This window comes from Mastomys coucha, unplaced genomic scaffold (assembly GCF_008632895.1).
Source record: "Mastomys coucha isolate ucsf_1 unplaced genomic scaffold, UCSF_Mcou_1 pScaffold11, whole genome shotgun sequence".
Lineage (NCBI taxonomy): Eukaryota > Metazoa > Chordata > Mammalia > Rodentia > Muridae > Mastomys > Mastomys coucha.
The window spans coordinates 20,272,384-20,291,069 of NW_022196893.1; the positions used below are offsets into that span (position 1 = coordinate 20,272,384).

Here is an 18,686-nt window from a genome sequence, read left to right on the forward strand (position 1 = left end):
CCCCCACATCACTACAGCTTTACCTCTGATCCCCAGGCTTGGAGAACCAGTACTTGTAGCGCTGGGCCCGCAGATAGGTGGGTGGCTGCTTATGAAAGGGGTAGTTGGCAACATGATTCTGGACCAGTCGGATCACTGGGGTAGGGGAGGAGAGGTTAACATGCCTTTGAACTTGTCTTTCCCTTCCTGACCCACCTCCCAGCCCATCCCTCACCTGGCTCCTTGCCCTGCAGGAGGCGCAGCACCAGGCTGGTGAACCAGGGGCTGTGTGAATGTGGGCCAAGGGCTGCAAACCACATCTGCCAGTCAAGGCGCGGCTGGTGAGGGATCAGGAAAGGGGGTGGTCGGCTCACATTCCCAGGTTTGTACATGAATTCAATCTCCTGACAGACGGATATGTAGTTAGCTGAGATGGCTGGACTTGGTCCCTTTTACCCCCACATCCTCTGGGAGGGCTCACTGTCCAGTGCTGTCCATCATAGCTGCCCTCTAGCACCACTTCAGGCCGCCCGCCCACGCCAGTCATCCGACGGAAAAGGCCGTAAGAGTTGGCTAGCTGTAGATGGTCCACAGAACTGAACAGGCGATGAGCGCCAATCCAGAGACGCCCATGGGTCCCAGGCTCCACGTAGGAGTAAGGTACCTGCAGGCAAACAGGCAACGGCTCAGCGCTGCCCCGTCTTCCCCAACCCCAGTCTTGACAGGGTTACCTACGAGGCTGATCAAGAACAAGGCCACTGTAGCTGTGCCCAGGATGGAGAGCTGAAGACCCGCAGAGAACTTCCGTAACCATCCTTGTACCTGGATCCACCTGGGGACGAGGGGGACAGGTATGGTCAGACCTGATCTGAAAGCGGCTTCTGCCCATGGTCGTCAGGTACATACATACCTCCAGAAGACAACAAGCAACTCCCAGGTCAGGGACGCTGTCCCCAGCCACACAGTAGGCAGGGTTACCATCTTCAGCCACTGGGAGAACTGATGGAAGGTGAAAGCTGCCAAGGGAGGGAAGTGTGATTAGGGAACGAACCAGCCCTTTCCCTTAGATCCCCACGTTGGCACTCACTGGTTCTCGAGAGGATGATATGCTGCTGCCAGTCAATCTCCAGGCCAAAGTAGTAGATGGTGCCGTAGGCCAGCAGCCCATAGACCGTCAGTTCCAGCAGTAAGGACAGTGTGGTCAGCAGGGCCTTGGGGCAGGCTATGGGTAGGACAGTCACAGATTGGCTGAGGGTCTGCAGCCAAGGAACAGGGGTTTTTGGCGCATATCAGTTTGGTTGTCGTGACAGGATGACACACTCACAGGTGGTCATCTTCTTGTGGCATCTGAGGCCAGGCTCAGCAGACAGGTGACGGTCATCCAGGAGGGCAGTGGTGAGCACCAAGGTTAGCAGGTTGAAGAAATTGTAGTTGCCAGTAATGATAATCAGGATTTGCAATAATGCCTGAGAGGAATGCAGTCAGAGCTAGGGAGGGCTGAGCTAGAGAGCCCTGCAGACCTAAAACACTTTCCCAAGTGTCAGCTTTACCTGACAGTACACACCTGAACTGGATAACGCATCCTTCTGTCTGCAATGCTTTCTCCACAGCGCCCACCACCCAACCACTCCCGGGCCTGCTCTGCCCCCAACAAGCCTCGCTGGCCAGTGGTAAAGGCCACACTTCTTCTACTCACCTGAGTATAGAAGGCAGTCAATCGTAGGCGGCGAATGGGAGCAAAGAACAGGGGGGGCACTGCGATCTCGATGAGGAAGGTGGCCACCACGCTGAGCTTGTGCAGCCAGACTGGTAGATGGTGGGCAAACCAGGCGGCTGGTGTGGGCAGGCATTGTGTCTCATAGTGGTAGGTTAGAGCTGCAGATAATGAGTGGAGGTCAGGGCTGGTTAAGAGCCTCTAGACCATCCCAGCTTCAGGCTCGGACCCTCACCAGTGAGTCCCCACCACGTAGGGCAGCGGCTGGTCAGCTTGACCACACCAGAGGCGAACATGAGTCGGAACAGCAGCCAGCGCACGAGCCAGAATGGGAGGTCTTCATGGGGTAAGGCTCCTGCTAATCCACCCTGGAGATTCTTGTGTTTGGAAGGCCGCCTCAGCGGGGCTACTAGTACAGCCAGGAAGCCTGTCTCCAGCAGCAGAGAATCCCTATAGGGAGGGAAATACCCTAGAGGGTTCTTTCCCAGTAAGGTTGCTTAATAGGAACTTCCCAGGGTCCTCCCAGGGGAGGCAAACAACCCTGCCCAATGTCCTAAGGCAGATTGGTCCCAGAGTCACTCACCACTGGAAATAAAGGAACACTTGGCCCACCTGTATTAGGAAAAGGAGTGGTTAAGAGAGCCACTGTGTGTCTGCTGTATCAGGTGAGGCAGAGTGGGTAGGTTAGATGGAGGCTGAAGTTCTAAGTGTCTCACTTGCCTGGTAGGCTGACAGGTAGGCAACCCAGAGCAGCAGGTAGATGAAGGGATGTCTCAGGGAATTCAGGAGCAGGGCGCCCAGGGCTAGCACGGTGCCCAGTAAGGTCAGTAAATCCAGACCCTGGGCAGTATCCAGTCCCAGTCTTGGTGCCTCCCAGAGCAGCGTTGGTGTTTCCCACAGCTGCTGCCACCGACCCTTGCCCTGGGGCCGAAGTGTTCTTCGGGCAGGAAGGATGCCCTCTGGCCCATAGAGGCCTGTGGGAGGGTACGTCAGGACCAAGCCTTAGACACCTTCTCAGACTAAATGCACATAAAGTTAGGCTCCAAAGATGCTCCACCACCAGCTCCAGGCATGCAGATGCCCCAAACTCCCAACCCCAGATTGTACTTGCAGATGTTCCCATCGCAGGTAGGGTAATGCTCTACCAGATGCTCTCTCTCTTTCTTTTCTTTCTTTTTCTTTCTTTCTTTCTTTTTTTTTTTTGAAGATAGTGTTTCTCTGAGTAGCCCTGGCTGTCCTGGAACACACTCTGTAGACCAGGCTGGCCTTGAACTCAGAAATCCACCTGCCTCTGCCTCCCAAGTGCTGGGATTAAAGGCTTACGCCACCACTGCTTGGCTGCTGCTCTCTCTCTTTCAAATTAGAAATTGTTGACCCCCGACATCAGGTTCAGAAGACCTGATTCTGGGTCAGCACCTTCCGTTAAGAAGAGCTCATCCCTCTCCTATCTGCCCATAGAGTCCAGGTGGAAATCTGCCACCCATTCCACTCGGGGTTTTTCCCCTAACCCTAGATGAGAATCCTAATAGTTAAGGGAAATCGACCCTTGTACATCTTTTCCCCTCCACTCTTGTTGCCCCCAAACTCCCACCCCTTAATCCCTCGTAGAGAGAGGCCTGGACTTCATACCAGCCTCATCGAGCAGAGTGAAGGAAGGGATGCTACCACGTGTGACTATTCAACCCTCCACGCCCTCACCTGGGATCTGGGTGTAGAGGGACGCAAAGGCGAACAAGTAGACAGCCGCCACACCCTGCAGGAAAAGCTGCTGTGGAACCCTGGAGCTCGCCATGTCCGCTACGCGGTCTGCTGAAGCAGGGCTCTCTGGTCTTCTAGCCGCCCCCAGCCCCGCCTCTGGCCCACGCCCCAGCTGGAATCCGTCGGATCTGGTCTCTGAGCTCCACCCAGAGCCAAGGAACTCACCGCTAATCACCCAGAAACTTAGTCTCCTCGGCTCCTTCGAGGCCCTCCCCCGACGCAGAACCACGCCCCTCGGCGTAGGCTCCGCCCCCGTCAAGACCGCTTCTTTACTGCTTCGAAACGGGGCCCGCCTTACGTCATAGGTGTGCGCGCGGGGCCCTGGCAACGTACTTCCGGGGCGGGAACACCCAAATGGCGCCAGAACCAGTAGCGGGTTGAACCATGGTTCCGGGCCTCTAGTCCTATTCTGGACATGGAGGATGTGGAGGTGCGCTTTGCTCACCTCTTGCAGCCCATCCGGGACCTCACTAAGAACTGGGAGGTGGACGTGGCGGCACAGCTGGGCGAGTATCTGGAGGAGGTGAGGGCGGCGGGGGAATGGCACCGGCCTGGGGACTCAGGCGGCTTTGCCAACCCCCGCCTCCAGGTCTGTAGCCGTCTGGTGTTTCATCCTCAGTCTTGTTTCTTTCCTCCCCCCAAATCCAGCCTGCCTCTCGAAACCTTCAGTTAGGTTATCCTGGAGCTGTCATTTTCAGGCCTCTGTCGGTTAGCTGTGAAATCGATTTGGTTGAATGATAATCGTTTTCTCCAGCAAGTACATTATCTCCGTTTTCTTTTGGGGATACAGTACATTAAGAAGCATAATTTTTGTTTTCCCCTATTGGGGGCGGATTAATCTGGGACTTTGGACAAGCTTGGCAGGCACTCTACCACTGAGCTGTTTTTTTTTTTTAAACCCTTTTTTCTTCTTGAGCTAGGACAAGGCAGGTCTTAAACCCGAAGTCTTCTGTCTCAATCTCTCGATTATTTGCGAGTACCAATAGACCCTACCACACCTGTACTCTTACTGTTTGAGAGATCTGGTTCTCGAAGGGAAAGGGATTTTGTCTCTTAGACCTCAAGCCCCGCCTACACCATCTCCCTGCTGTGTGACCCACCCATACCCGAGGCTCTTAATTGAGCTAGCTAGCTAGAAGGATCCATCCCCCTTCCCGTTTGTGGTCCGTCCCCTTGCTGTAATCTAACCTATCAGCATTACTTTCCTCAGTCAAATCAGTCTCTGTCTGCTCCGTTTCTGCTTGTTCTCACTTCTGCCCAGCACAATCGAATTCCACTACAGATCTGGTCTTGAACTGTAGTGGTCTTCGTAAAAATAAAAGAGACGCTCAAAGTGTCCTGTTGGGGAAATTTCTTGGTCTGACAGCTTCCTTTTTGAAACAGTGCTCTAAGAATTTCTATTTCACTGCTTTTTTCTCTCTTAAGTGTTGAGCTTCTTGGGGTGGGGCCTTCTTCCCCTTAAAAATAGAAAATCTTACTTGTGTGATTTTTTTTTTTTAAATACAGGTTTTCAACTCATTGTGGTGGGATACACCCATACCGCTCTTCCTTGTAAGCTGTCCCAGTGCTGTCTCCAAATCTGTTTGCTCTAGCTACTCCCTGAACATGTGCTGGGATGTTACATGAGCTCTTGGATTTTATTTAAAGTGGAGCTTTTGGTTTTGGTTCAAATTCTAGTCCTCTATTTTGGTAAAGAGTTTTACTGTTTAACTAAAGGTGAAAATTAAAAGCTGTCAGAAGACCTCATATCTCATACCAAGTTTACCAATGAATTGTGTCAGTTATACTGCCAGAATACACTTCAGTTCACCTATTCCCCATTATATCTGGTCTAAGTCTATTAAACCTAGATATTTAAAGCCTTCTCATCCAGGCTCCTAGATTGGACATCATCCAGTGTGAAGAATTAAAACTGGAGACAGGGATGGGCGTGCACGGACCTGAAAGATGCCTCATCAGTTCAGAGCACTGACTGTTCTGTCAGAGGACCCAGGTTCGGTTCTAAGTACCCACAGGACAGATCACAGCTGTCTGTAATCCCAGTTCCTGGGGACCCAGTGCCTTCATCTGGCCTCCACTGGCAGTAAACATACAGGTGGTGCACAGACAAAGATGCAGGCAAAACACCCACATCATTTTTTTAGAAAATTTAAATCAGGGCCAGAGAGATGACTCCTGTTAAGAGCACTTGCTGCTCTTGTAGAGGACTGGGTCCAGTCCTCAGAACCAAAAAATGTAGCTCACAGTGGCCTGTAACTCTACTTCCAGGGGTTTCAGGGCCATTTTCTAGTTCCATGGACCCTTGCAAGCACATGGTGCACACATATAAATGCAAGCACACACACACATCTTAGAAAAAAAAATACAGCCAAACCACAACATTGCTCAGTTGTTTGCTTACTTGTTTGTGGTCTGTCTCTACCCTACAGTGTAAACTCTTTCTTTTTTCTGTTTTTAAATTTTTTATTTGTTTTATATGTGAGTACACTGTTGCTGCCTCCAGACACACCAGAAGAGGGCACCAGGTCCTATGATAGATGGTTGTAAGCCACCATGTGGTTGCTGGGAATTGAACTTAGGACCTCTGGAAGATCAGTCAGTGCTTTTAACTGCTGAGCCATCTCTCCAGCACCTAAACACGTATTCTCATGATCAACCTGCACTGCTAGTTGGCTGAGAAATGCCAAGAATAGTGTTAAGAGGTCATGCTATGGAATCAAGTTTTCATAAAAGGGTCTGTGGGCACACTTGTTAAATTTGTTTCCTGGCTTGGTCAGCCCTTCTGCTTCGGATAAAACTGCTTTCCCACCTTTAGGTCTGTTTACATTATTTCTTTAATCTTAGTACTTGGTAGGTGGAGGTAGGTAGATCAGTTCAAGATCATTCTTGGATGCAGAACAAACTTGAAGCTAGCCTGAGCTATATGAGGCTGTTTCAATTTTCAGATAACAACAAGAGACTATTCCACTTCTGATGCTTTGCTATCTAGGCCGCCGATGCTCTGTCTATGTTCTTTTTGTTTTCCATGTAGTTAGCAGTGTTCTAACATGCCTTATGGTATTACTTTCTTTTATTTACTCATTGTTATTAAGTATTTATTATGTGCCAAGAACCACTTTAAATTAAAGAACAGAAAAAACTAGCCGGGCAGTGGTGGTGCATGCCTTTAATCCCAGCACTTGGGAGGCAGAGGCAGGCAGATCTTGAGTTCGAGGCCAGCCTGGTCTACAGAGTGAGTTCCAGGACAGTCAGGGCTACACAGAGAAACCCTGTCTCAAAAAACCAAAACCAAAACCAAACAAAACAAAACAAAAAACAAAAAAAACCAACCAGATGGCAAGCAAAGCAAAGAGTAACTCATGCTTTGATAAAATTTCTCCAGGAAGGCTGTGTATCAGGGTAGGAACCACATTATTAGTTCTTACCTGTAGGTGTCTATTTGGCCTAAGCACTGTTTCTTTGTTTCATATAAATCAATGTAGCCTTTACAGCAAAGACTGAAATAGTCACTAGAGAGATGAAATGATTTGCTGGAAGTCACAGCTGATAGTGGACAAAGCTGCTCTGTTCTGCATTGTCTGTATTGTGTGTTATCACAAATGAGTGATAAACTGGAAAGAAAAGGTTAGGATGTCATAAAGACTTAGACTGAGGGACCTGATTGTATTTAAGGTAAAAAGGAATTGCCATGAGCTCTGGTGAGCTAAAAGTTTTTTATGTAGTAGGGACATGGGGCTTGCCTCAGTGGAAGGCATGAAAGTACAGTTCTCAAGGGAAGGCTGGTAGCTGGAAGAGACTGGTGAGTTTAGACACCTCCCTTGGAGGGTTGTTTAGAATTTCAGGTTTTCCCTCTGAGTGGCAGAAAGCCCGTAAAGAACATGCAGGAGAGAGGTTAGGCTGGGTCAAATCAGCTGTCAGTAGAGAGGAACGTGAAGTAGTAAGGGGTTGATCCAGACTGAACTGCAAGGTGAACAAAGGACTTGAGATCCTTCAGTTTGGAAGCCAGCATGGGCATGTTCATTGGACTCTTATTTATAAAAATCTGGATCGTTGAATAAGACAGTAGTAAGAGTGTCTGCAGACTTTAAGTTCAATCCCTAATTCCTTGGAGAACAATTCTGTGCTGTGTCTTTATTTATTTGTTTGCTTATTATTTATAGATCTTCAGTAGGTATCTGTAAATGGAATCCCAGAGCCTCAGGGAGAAAGCTGTTCTGAGGATAGGTTTGGCACTTGTTGACATATGTGGCTGGTAGCTGGAACAGGGATAGCTAGGTGCACATGGCAGAAAGTAAAAGTTGGAAAAACTACCAGAGGCCAGGGAGGGTTGCAGAGGGGACCTACTTATGGCACCTCTTCTAATTAAAGGATTGAGTGTACTGCATTTGTTTCTGTCTTTTCCTTCTCAGAATAAAGGGTCTTTCTGCTGTAGTTTGTCCTGGTTAGCTTTTGACCTGGGTGGGTACAATTTGGAGTCCTGATGAGAGCTCTGGCCATCATGGTCAGTATCCTTTGGGAACCGCCCTCTTCCAAAGCCCTTAGCCTCAAAGGATCCAGGGACTAGGAGGAAATCACAAAGATCTAGCTTTCCTCTAGAAACATCCAGAGGCACCTGGCAAATTCATGAGTAGACTTGGAGCTCTGTATGTGTGTGGGTGGCAGGTTGAGCTACCCCGGGATGAAGGAAGCATGGACTCCTCCTGCATTGGTGTCTAACTTTCTTTGAGACTGTCTCATTATGTAGCCTAGGCAGACCTGAATCCTGCCTCAGTCTCCCAATTGCCAGAGTTATAGGCATGCCCTACTTATTGAGCCCAGCTTACTAATGCTCTTTCTTGCAGCTGGACCAGATCTGCATTTCTTTTGATGAAGGCAAAACCACAATGAACTTCATTGAGGCAGCACTGTTGATCCAGGGCTCAGCCTGTGTCTACAGTAAGAAGGTGGGTTCCATAGACTGCTGACATTTGTGCTTAGTGTTGAGCTCCTGGTGCCACAGCAAGTCCATCTTTGTAGCCTGCCTACCCTTAGGTCACAGCTATCAGTGCCAAAGGAATCCTGGAGTTTACCGTTGGCTTTTATTTGAGATACATCCCATGCATCCCAGGCTGATCTCAAACACTACATATATCCGAGAAAGATGACCTTCAATTTCTGATCCCATTGCTTCCACCTCCTGGAATGCTAGTGTGACAGGTGTAAATCACCATGTCCAGTATTTGCAGGACATGTTGTGCCTGGGGGCAGGGTCAAAGCTAGCTTCATGCATGCTAGATGTGTGCTTCACCAGTTGAGCTATATCCCCATTCTGTTGGTTTTTTGAGGGAAGATTTTATTAATTCAGACTGGCCTTGCTCTGTATCTGAGGCTTGACATGAACTCCTGATACTCTTGCCTTTCATCTCAAGTGTTTGGGTAACAGACGTGTTCCACAGTGGCCAGGTAAACTTGAGTTTGGCATGACCAGTAGATGGTTCCTGGGCAGAAGTCTGCTATATATGCCTGAGGACCTGAGTGTGCATCCTCAGCACCTGCATAAAGAGCCAACGCGATAGCATGCTTCTGTAACTCTGGCACAGTAGTGCAGAGACATGTGAAACCCTGAGCTCACCAGCCAGCCAGCCTAGCTGATGATTACTCTCCTCAGGTTCAGGAGGGAGAACAAGGTGGGGCGCAGTTAAGGAGGACACCCGAGGTTAACCTGAGGCTTTCTTAAACATCTGTACAATGTACATGCACATCTGCACATGTTTGCACACATGCAAACACATACAACACATACTTACAAAATGGTATGGTCAAGCTAGAGGTATATAGTTCAAGTATATAGCACTTCTCTAGCATATATAAGGCCCTGATTGTGATTCTATAACACCACAGTAAACAAAGTGGCCAGTAATGGGGTCAGGTGTTCTGTGAGCTCTGTTCCTCATGTACATGATTGTCAGGTGTAGTATGGATGCTCTACCTTTTTTACTTCCACATGTACTATGCAGTTGTGCTACATCTTCATTTAGACAAACTTCAAACCTTACCCTGTGTGGGACTCTGGTTTTGTGGAGGAGACCAATAAGCAAGTGAAAAGCTAAGTGATGGTGGTACATAGCTTTTATCCTAGCACTTGGGAAGCAGAGGCAGGTGGCTCTCTGTGAGTTTGAGGCCAGCCTAGACTACAAAGTGAGTTTCAGGATAGCCAGGGCTACGCAGAGAAACTCTCTCAAAGACAAGTGAAAGGTCTGTCAGGTAAAACCATCATGGGTTCTGTTGTGCCATCAGGGACTTACGGCACCCTCCTGTGAATAAGGTAGTGTAGCTAGGAAGAGAAGCTGCAGCTGGTCTAGGGGCACTGGGCAAAAAACAAAAAAAAAGTGGGTACCATGTGCGGGGTTCAGGCCTGCAGGGCATGTGCCAAGAGCTGTCTGAAACATAGTGGGCACCTATCGTGACATGGCCATGACCTGTGTCAAAGAGGCTGTGCTTGTGGATGTGTGGAATATGGGACAGAGGCTGTCCAAGTAATTCTGATGCGACAGGTTTAGCTTGAGATTATTGTTATTATTATTATTGTTATTGTATATGTGTGCTCTGTGCATGTGTTTGTACATGATGTGGAATCCTGAGGTGGAAGTCTTGGGTCTTTATTTGATCTCCACTTTTAGTTTTTGAGACAGGGTCTCTCGTTTAGCCTGAAGCTCACTGATTCTTTAGGCTGGCCAGCCAGTGAACTTGAGTGTTCCTTCTCCAAGACTGGGTTATAAGTGCAGATTGCCATGTTTGGCCTTTTAGTGGGGATTCTGAGGACCCAAACTCAGAATCCTGTTTTTTTTGCATTTCAAGTGCTTATATGTATGGGTGTGTCCACATGAGTACAGGTACTCTCAGAGCCTGGGGCATCTGATTCCCCTGGAACTGGAGTTTTAAGTGGTTATGAGTGGCTGGTGTGGGTGCTGGGAACCAAACTCAGGTCCTCTGAAAGAACAGCAAGCACTTTAACTGCTGAGACATTTCTCCAGCCCCAAAGAATTATGTTTATATTTCAGTGTTTTTGTTTGTGTATGATTGACAATAGCTTGGCATGTAGCCTAGGCTGGCCTCGAATCTAGGATTCTCTTGCCTCTGTCTTTGAGTGCTGGAGTGGCTTGTCAAGGTTTTGTTGTTGTTGATTTTAGTTTTGTTTTTGTTTTTTCTTTTTTGAGACGGGTCTCACTCTACTCCAGAACTTATTGTATGGCATCAAACTCATAATCCTCTTGTTTCAGCCTCACCTGTGCTGAAGTAAAAGGCACATGCCAACACTCTGGGGAGTAGGAAAACTGGCTTGGCTTGTATGGAGATTTGGAGGTAACAGTCAGATTTAGTGTGCACCGGTGTCTACTAAGAAAGGTCCCCTGCCCTGGGGGATATTTCCAAGCAGCATTTCCAATAGGCATCTCCTTTCCGCATCCTCACCATGTGCCTCTGGTTGCCAGGTGGAATACCTCTACTCGCTGGTCTACCAGGCTCTCGATTTTATTTCTGGCAAGAGGTGAGTATTAGAAGTGAGTGTGAAGGAAGAGGCCTTCGTCTTCTTAGTTGTGCCTGCTTGCAGCTTGGGGGGCTCCTGAAGCCTCTCAAGGATGCTCTTGGTATGTTTTCCTCTCTCAGGCGAGCCAAGCAGCTCTCTTTAGTGCAGGAAGATGGAAGCAACAAGGCTGTCAACTCGGGGACTCCCTGTGAAACAGAGGATGAAGTGAGTTGGGGCATGTGAGCTCTGCCCTGGGTGCTTGCTTGGCCCTGCTTTCATGAGTACTTGTTGTTTCCTGCAGTTCCTGTCACTGGATGACTTCCCCGATTCGCGGACTAATGTGGATCTGAAAAATGACCAGGCATCCAGTGTGAGTGTCCTGGCCGTTGTGCGGTGGGGAGAGCAATCTTAGTGCTGCTCCATGTAGAATTCAGAGTTCTCCTCTCCCTACCCATAGGAGCTGCTTATCATACCCCTGCTGCCCATGGCCCTGGTGGCCCCTGATGAAGTGGAAAAGAACAGCAGCCCCTTGTATAGGTATAACACTGAGCTAGCTTGAGGGGGAAGGGGGAGGAAACCTGCCTGGGAAGGCCTCCGTAGCAAGTCTGCTTTTGCCAACACAGCTGTCAGGGTGATGTCTTGGCCAGCCGGAAGGATTTCAGGATGAACACGTGTACTCCCAACCCCAGAGGCTGCTTTACGTTGGATCCAGTGGGAGTAGAGCCTGTGGAGCCTGTGGAGCCATACCCCATGTCAAGGAGCCAGAAAGGTAAGGGCTTGCATGTAGGAGCTTAGGGAGGAAGTAGTAGCAGGTTCTCTTTGGGGAGACTGTGAGGTATTTCAGGCCTGCCCTCTCTAATCTTAGAAGCTATCTCATGCCATGTTCCTTTTTCATGCTGGATAGGTTGGTCAGAGCTTTTCTCCCTCATCTTTCTTTGTACCTTGATTGCCAGCCAACAAGCCACAAGGTCATAGCTCAGCTCAATATTGGGATCTGGTACCTGGTGTCCTCCTTAGTCCCAAGTTGGGGACTGTTGGGTACTTTTTTCAGCTGACAATCTAGAGAGGCTCATTGGGTACCAGTTGAGACCTTCTAGGACAGAGCTGACTCTGTCTAATAGCTGTCTCTCCCAGATACTAAGGATGTTGAGGCGCAGCCAATGGACGTGTCTAGGAATGGGAGTCCTGTTCCTCTATTCAGTATCAACGACGACGACGAGCCAGGTGAGGAGAGAGCACCAGGGAGGCTTAGCTAGCTGAACTCTGGCCTTGGGTGTTCTTGGTTTTCCAAGCCTGTCTACTTCCTGGTCATTGGCTTTTGGGGATCAGGCCTAATGGTAGCAGATACTGTCTGTGCTGGGCCTCAATCTTCAGTGAGATTTGTTTTCTTGGGTCTCTTCTTGGTAAATGAAAATGGCAGTAACTAATATCTGGGCTGAAGCTGTTCCTTGGTTGGAGCACTTGCATGGCCATAAGCAAAGTCCAGGGTTCAGTTCCCAGCATAAATAAATCAATAAGCAAATACACAAATATTTGCTAAGAAGAAAGTTAAACCAACCAAAGCATGCCAGTATGAGGAAGAGAGTATAAAGCTTAGTTCAGTTTTTCTAATGTTAAAGTGTAACGGTGAGAGAGAATGGCCTGGCTGTGAGCCTCCTACAGGGGAGCTCCACCTGCTGCCTGGCCTCCAGCCTCTTTAGGACTAACTGGTTTCTTGGTTCCCGTACAAATATTTTTCTAGATGGCCCAGTGCTCAGCGGTGGAGATGAGGATGCAGAGGATGCAGCAGAGCTCCCGGAGGTTGCTCAAGAGCCTGCAGAGCCCAGGACCTCAGAGCAGGTGGGACACCGATGAGGCTGCAGAGCCCAATCTGTCAACAGAGCAAGCCCTGTCCTGGGGCAGAGTTAACATTACACCGGGCAGCAGTACAGTGCTCTTTGCTCCTGTCTGCCACCTTGGTGTTGTTCAGCAGTCTGGTTTTGTGTATCCTCTCAGAGGAGGTGCCTGCCCAGAAGCCTGGCCATCTCCCTCACAGACGCTTTAGTGGAAGCCTCCATAGCCTCTGTAAGTAGAATGGCAGTTACTCCCTGAGGAGGGACTGGCTGGCATTCAAGGCTCTTATTCTGGTGACCTGCGATGTCAGCTGAATCCCAAGTGCCACTGTTGACGGGCTGGCTGCAGAGAATGGGTCTGGAGGATTTTGCCTCCACGGGTGCAGAGATAATTAGGAAATCTTTATTGCGCACAAACAACAAAGAAAGACAAAACAAAAACCCTTGAGGCTGGGGCTGTAGTTGAGGGGTGAAATTCTTTTTTTTTTTTTTTTTTTACACAGAGGGTTTCTCTGTGTAGCTCTGGTTGTCCTGGACTCACTCTGTAGCCCTGGCTCACCTCGAACTCAGAAATCCACCTGCCTCTGCCTCCGTGATGGGATTAAAGGCGTGGGCCACCACTGCCCAGCGAGGGATGGAATTCTTGACTAGCCCATGGAAGCCCTGCTTTTAATTCCCAGATCTGTAATATGAATACATTAAAAACTAGTGTGTTGTAGGGGTGGCTCAGCAGTTAAGAGTGTTACTATTTCTGCAGAAGACCAAGTACCATTCCCAGCATCCACATCAGTCACTCAAGCTCCAATGAGGATTTAGTACTGCCTTCATAGGCCATGCAGTCATGTCCACTGACTGCCTCCCCACACAGAGACACACACCCACACCCACACCAGCCAGGCAGGGTCATTAGTGCTTATAGACCCCATAGCCTGGAGGCTGAGGCAGGATTGTGAAGTTTTAGGCCAGTTTGGTCTACATATTGAGAGCCTGTCTTGAAAACAAACAAACAAACAAACAAACCTCCTGGTGAGCTGGAAAGATTGCTCAGTGGTTAAAGCACTTGCTGTAAGAATGAGGACTGGAGAACCAGAGTTTAGATCACCAGAAGTCACATAAGTGCTTGGTAGATGTGGTGGCCTGCTTGGAATTCCTGGAGGCTAGTAGAGACAGGCTACCCAGAGCAAGCTGGCTAGCAAGACTAAACATGGGGTGGGCTTTGGGTTTGATTGAGAAACTACCTCAGTGAATGTGGGGAAGACAACTGGGGGTGATTCCTACATTCACACACATGTATATCCACATTCAAGCAAAAAGAGAAGTAATGTGCATTATACACAAAAATGAAATTATTTCTTCTAAAACCAATCTGATGTATTTAGGAGGAAGTATTAACATTTATTAATTGTGGATGGATGTTATAGTCTGTTATTCATCTAGTTTGGTTAATCTTGAACTTGTGTGATATTTCTACCTCAGCTTCCCAAGTGTTGGGACAAGTATGAGCCACCATGCCACACTACCATGGTTTTTCCTTATTTGTTTATTTACTTATTTATATTTATGGTGCTGGGTTTTGTACATTCTAGGTGAGCATTCTCCTATGGAGTTATACCCCCAGCAATATTGTGTTTTTAAAGGAAAAGTTTTCCTGATGAGTAATTCTCCTTAAGACTCTGTTTGTGTGCATATGTATGTGTGTGAGTAAACATACATACATGCATGCATTCATATCTGTTGGATCCCTTAGAACAGGAACACATCCCACCATGGGACTCAACAGAGCCTCTAACTCCTCATACACATTTCGAGGCCACTGTTGAATCAACCTTTTTTTAAGACTTCCCTGTGAACATAGTTCTGTGTGGCTGGGGTTCAAACAAAGCTGCTTTTAGTCCCAGTCCCTTAGTAGGCCTTACCCTTCTACTGTCTTCTTCCCAGACATTTGTGTGGACCTCAGACGGATAACCAAGTCTTTTTTTTTTTCTAAGATTTATTTATTTATTATATATAAGTACACTATAGCTGTCTTAAGACACACCAGAAGAGGACATCACATCTCATTACAGATGGTTGTGAGCCACCATGTGGTTGCAGGGATTTGAACTCAGGACCTCTGGAAGAGCAGTCAGTGCTCTTAACCAACGAGCCATCTCTCCAGCCAGTAACCAAGTTCTTAATGGTCCTGATAAACCAGTCCAATCGATTTCCTCCATGTCTCAGGCTATGCAGCCTTTGCTTTAAGGAGGGATGGGATGGGTAGCTAAATTGCTCATTATCTGCCTCCATAGCAGTCAGACAGACCCGTGCCCCACAGCCTCACAGGCCAGGCTGTGATGGGCTCTTTGATTTTTTTCTTTAAACGATTTCCCCACTTGCAGCCGTTCATATGCTGGTGACCATAGTGTCTTGTACTAGGCCACTGTTGATTTCGTCTCAGGCTGGATTCTCTCCTTCTCTACTACACAGGTCAGACCCGAGTGAGGAGTTTCTTCCATGTTCTATCATGTTCTTTTCCTCACTCCTATCCCATGGGTTCCAAGTTCTTAGCTCTCAGCAAGGGCTTTCGAACATGGATCTGGTTTGCACTTCTCAGCCTCAGGTGCATTCCTCACCTCACACAGCAATGGCCAGGCAACCGCCTCTGCTGCTGCTTGCTATTACTCTCTGCCTTGGTGCACTGTAGAGACTGCAAAATTTTCTCAAACCTTTTTAGCTATTTTCAGGGCCTCCATATTCATATGATGGAGTATTCATCAAGCAGGCCTTGACCATACCGTACATGAAGAATGTCATCTTGACATGCCCTTCAGCAGTACTCTAAATTCTAATGGGTCAGCCGGAGATGCATCTCACCACCCACAGCAAGGACCATGCAGTTGCTGCCATAGCAAGAAGACACTGTCACAGCACAGAGGGAGGGACAGCTGTGTTGTCATTTTCCCTCACATGCAGCACTCGTGGGCTTCTCAGCTTCAGTTACATGACTTGCTACCCTGTCTGCCCAGGACCACGCGCTTTTCTTTCCATCTCACCCTTTATTCTGACATGCCCCCGTGCAGGTGTCTCCTATGTTAGTGACGTTCTTCTGTGGAGATGTGAACAGGCTACTCATCCTGGCTAGGGGACTAAAAGCTGGTAACTAGAGCCATGGCACAGCCTGCAGGAAGCTCAACAGGTTGGAGAGTGTCCTTTTTTGTGGTTCATTTTGGTCTTAGCCTCTTCCAGACAGTACAGCTTGTCTGAGTCTCTTCTACACAGCTAGGCTAGTCTCTGCTTCTAACCCTTCTAAGTGGTTGGGCTGTTGGAGAATATTCTCTCAGAAGTCTTTACTGTGTATATGCTCTTGGGGACGTAGAGGCCTAGTGAATCTGGTCAGGGTTAGAAACTTCCTGAAGCTTTTCAGGTTTTTTTCTGAGTGTAAGGAGCTTCCTGGCACAATGGAGTATTTCACCTCCCCTTAGAACAGCAATTCTCAACCTGTGGGTTACAACCCCTTTTGGGGTCACATATCAGGTATTTACAATTCATAATAGCAAAATTATAGCTATGCAGTAGCAATGAAAATGATATTATGGTTGGGGTCACCACAGCATGATAACTGTATTAAAGGATCATCGCAGTGTTAGGGGAGGTTGAGAGCTGCTGCCTTAGAGCAATCTTGTTTCATCTCCCCTTTCACATGCTGTGTTTTAGCTTGACTCTGGGAGGTACTGCTAAGTAGCACAAGTGAGCATCGCCAGAGGGTGACTGAGTGTGAGGGATCCAGCTCAGGTCCCAGGCTTGCAGGGCAAGTACTATGTCAATGTTTCCCAGCCCTTCCTCAAGGCTTTACCTTTTAGTCTTAGAGTTAGGCCCTAAGGGGGCCCTTGAACCATGTATTTGATGTGAGTTTAAGCAGAACTTCTGGGGTCTTGAGAGCCTGGGCTGGACAGGGGTCAGAGGAGGAGAACTTGTGGGTTGTTTCTTGCAGAGTGCCATCCTGCCAAGGAGATACATGCTGCGGGAACGACAAGGGGCCCTGGAACCTACCTCCCGGCTGCAGGTGAGAGATGCTAGGTCCCTAGGCCTTGCCAGTGAGAGTGTGTTCAAGGGCATCCCTGCCCTGTCTTTGGCCTGTTAGCCTTTATACTGTTGGTACTCTTCCAGAAACTGAAGGCCTCCCTGTGTCACTCTGGGCCTCTGGGCCTGGGCTGTCACTTGTGTCAGCTCTGGTAGGGAGGCCTTATACTTTCCCCTTCTCAGCTTCTGCTTGTGTTTTTTGCTCAGGAGAGCCCAGACCCCTGGCAGAGCCTAGACCCTTTTGACTCCTTGGACTCCAAGCTTTTCCAGAAAGGTAAATAGGATTAGTGGCATCTTGCTCATGTTACCCCGCGTGGGGCTCCTGAGGTAATGAGGTAATGGACTGGAGGTGGGTTCTGTATCCCTTTCCCTTGGCTGCTCTTGAAGCAGTGCCTCCCTGCCTCCAGGGAAACCGTATTCTGTGCCACCGGGCGTGGAGGAGGCTCCAGGACAGAAACGCAAGAGGAAAGGTGCCACCAAGTTGCAGAACTTCCACCAGTGGTACCTGGATGCCTGTGAGTGTGTGGGCTAAGGTGAAACACCCTTTTTCCTGGGTGTTGAGCGCAGACCCAGCTGGAACACTGAGGTTGTGGCTTCGCGCTTGCTAACTACTCTCTCCCAGATGCTGAACAGTCTGACGGCAGGAGGGCTCGGCGGAAGGGCCCAACCTTTGCAGGTGAGGCTAGGCTCCTATCCACCTCTTCAGAGAATAGTCTTTTTCTTTATCTCCTTCCCCAGCTCCACCTCCATCCTCCCTACCAGAGTCTCTTCAAGTTCTGTGTGGACTAGTGTGAGCTTGGGCTGAATGGGGAATCCCCTTATAAGGTCTTTGTCTGCAGACATGGAAGTCCTGTACTGGAAACGCGTAAAAGAACAGCTCGAGACCCTTCAGAAGCTGCGGAGACGTAAGGCAAGTACCTACAGTACTGAGGTCTGAAACCCCACAGGTCTGAGGCGTGGAGTATGAGTTTCCTTACAGATGTTCTCTGGACAGATAACCGGGAGATGGCTACCTGGGGCCAAGCAGGATCTGTGGCCTACAGAGGAGGATCGCTTGGAAGAGTCCCTTGAAGACCTAGGGGTAGCAGGTGGGTGCCTTTAGGTGGGGAGGGGGGTGTTGTGTGGTCAGGGTTGTGTTGGTACTCTTAGCACCTACTGCTGGCTGAGCAGCAGCCTTGGTGACTTCCCCCATGTCTCAGCAGATGACTTTCTAGAGCCTGAAGAATATGTAGAGGAGGCTTCGGGGGTGATGCCTGCGGAAGCTGCTGACCTTGGTAGGTCTAGAGGGGAGCTGCAGGAGGGGAGGGTATAGTCCCACAGCTCTAGCAGCTCATGCATGGTTGGACCTTTCTAGATGCAGAGGCCATGCCAGAGTCCCTGAGATATGAGGAGCTGGTCCGAAGAAATGTGGTAGGCCTGGGTCACAAAGGTGGGAGCAGTGGGGACATCCTGGGCCCACACATGTGAGGGAGAACCCACTGGTCGGTCCTTCTGTAGGAACTCTTCATTGCCACCTCCCAGAAGTTTATCCAGGAGACGGAGCTGAGCCAACGCATCAGGGACTGGGAAAACACCATCCAGCCCCAGCTCCAGGAGCAGGTGAGGGGTGCTGTCGGGAACTATAGTGCCACGGACCGGGGTTTCTCGAGGGGTCCCTGTTCCGCGGGACAAGGGATTCTGGCCAGGTGGGCACGGGATTCGGCTTTGATAAACAGACCACACACGGGTGGTGTAAAATCTGAGTGTATTTCTGTTAACAGAAATTATTGATACAATAGTTAATCTTTAAAATCAAAAATATTCTTTAAAAATATCAAATTATCATCACAAGCCATTACCA

At 48.9% G+C, this 18,686-nt stretch overlaps 2 protein-coding genes across 7 annotated transcripts in view; one reads left to right on the plus strand and one right to left on the minus strand.

Annotated features, from left to right (window-relative positions):
- Lmf2 (lipase maturation factor 2) overlaps nucleotides 1-3,723 on the minus strand; it is a 4,872-nt gene extending 1,149 nt beyond the window's left edge. The window contains exons 1-12 of the mRNA XM_031352828.1: nucleotides 3,392-3,723; nucleotides 2,414-2,667; nucleotides 2,277-2,305; nucleotides 1,929-2,143; nucleotides 1,676-1,854; nucleotides 1,304-1,445; nucleotides 1,067-1,201; nucleotides 890-995; nucleotides 715-811; nucleotides 461-643; nucleotides 215-383; nucleotides 24-135 (exon numbers count right to left, since the gene is read on the minus strand). Of these exons, the coding sequence (XP_031208688.1) occupies nucleotides 24-135; nucleotides 215-383; nucleotides 461-643; nucleotides 715-811; nucleotides 890-995; nucleotides 1,067-1,201; nucleotides 1,304-1,445; nucleotides 1,676-1,854; nucleotides 1,929-2,143; nucleotides 2,277-2,305; nucleotides 2,414-2,667; nucleotides 3,392-3,485 (1,715 nt within the window). The 5' untranslated portion in view covers nucleotides 3,486-3,723. The remainder of the gene's footprint in view (nucleotides 1-23; nucleotides 136-214; nucleotides 384-460; nucleotides 644-714; nucleotides 812-889; nucleotides 996-1,066; nucleotides 1,202-1,303; nucleotides 1,446-1,675; nucleotides 1,855-1,928; nucleotides 2,144-2,276; nucleotides 2,306-2,413; nucleotides 2,668-3,391) is intronic.
- Nucleotides 3,724-3,767: 44 nt separating this feature from the next.
- Ncaph2 (non-SMC condensin II complex subunit H2) overlaps nucleotides 3,768-18,686 on the plus strand; it is an 18,033-nt gene continuing 3,114 nt past the window's right edge. The window contains exons 1-18 of one of the 6 annotated variants that reach the window (XM_031352862.1): nucleotides 3,768-3,881; nucleotides 8,293-8,394; nucleotides 10,921-10,976; nucleotides 11,096-11,180; nucleotides 11,257-11,325; nucleotides 11,413-11,492; nucleotides 11,579-11,724; nucleotides 12,090-12,179; nucleotides 12,697-12,794; nucleotides 16,758-16,829; nucleotides 17,054-17,120; nucleotides 17,254-17,361; nucleotides 17,469-17,522; nucleotides 17,686-17,756; nucleotides 17,841-17,934; nucleotides 18,046-18,120; nucleotides 18,201-18,256; nucleotides 18,344-18,445. In XM_031352862.1, coding sequence (XP_031208722.1) covers nucleotides 3,867-3,881; nucleotides 8,293-8,394; nucleotides 10,921-10,976; nucleotides 11,096-11,180; nucleotides 11,257-11,325; nucleotides 11,413-11,492; nucleotides 11,579-11,724; nucleotides 12,090-12,179; nucleotides 12,697-12,794; nucleotides 16,758-16,829; nucleotides 17,054-17,120; nucleotides 17,254-17,361; nucleotides 17,469-17,522; nucleotides 17,686-17,756; nucleotides 17,841-17,934; nucleotides 18,046-18,120; nucleotides 18,201-18,256; nucleotides 18,344-18,445 — 1,440 coding nt within the window. In that variant the 5' untranslated portion in view covers nucleotides 3,768-3,866. Of the gene's footprint in view, nucleotides 3,975-5,324; nucleotides 5,445-8,292; nucleotides 8,395-10,920; nucleotides 10,977-11,095; nucleotides 11,181-11,256; nucleotides 11,326-11,412; nucleotides 11,493-11,578; nucleotides 11,725-12,089; nucleotides 12,180-12,696; nucleotides 12,795-16,757; nucleotides 16,830-17,053; nucleotides 17,121-17,253; nucleotides 17,362-17,468; nucleotides 17,523-17,685; nucleotides 17,757-17,840; nucleotides 17,935-18,045; nucleotides 18,121-18,200; nucleotides 18,257-18,343; nucleotides 18,446-18,686 lie in introns of those variants that run through there. The other 5 variants (XM_031352869.1, XM_031352837.1, XM_031352847.1 and 2 more) reach the window with 5 other exon arrangements.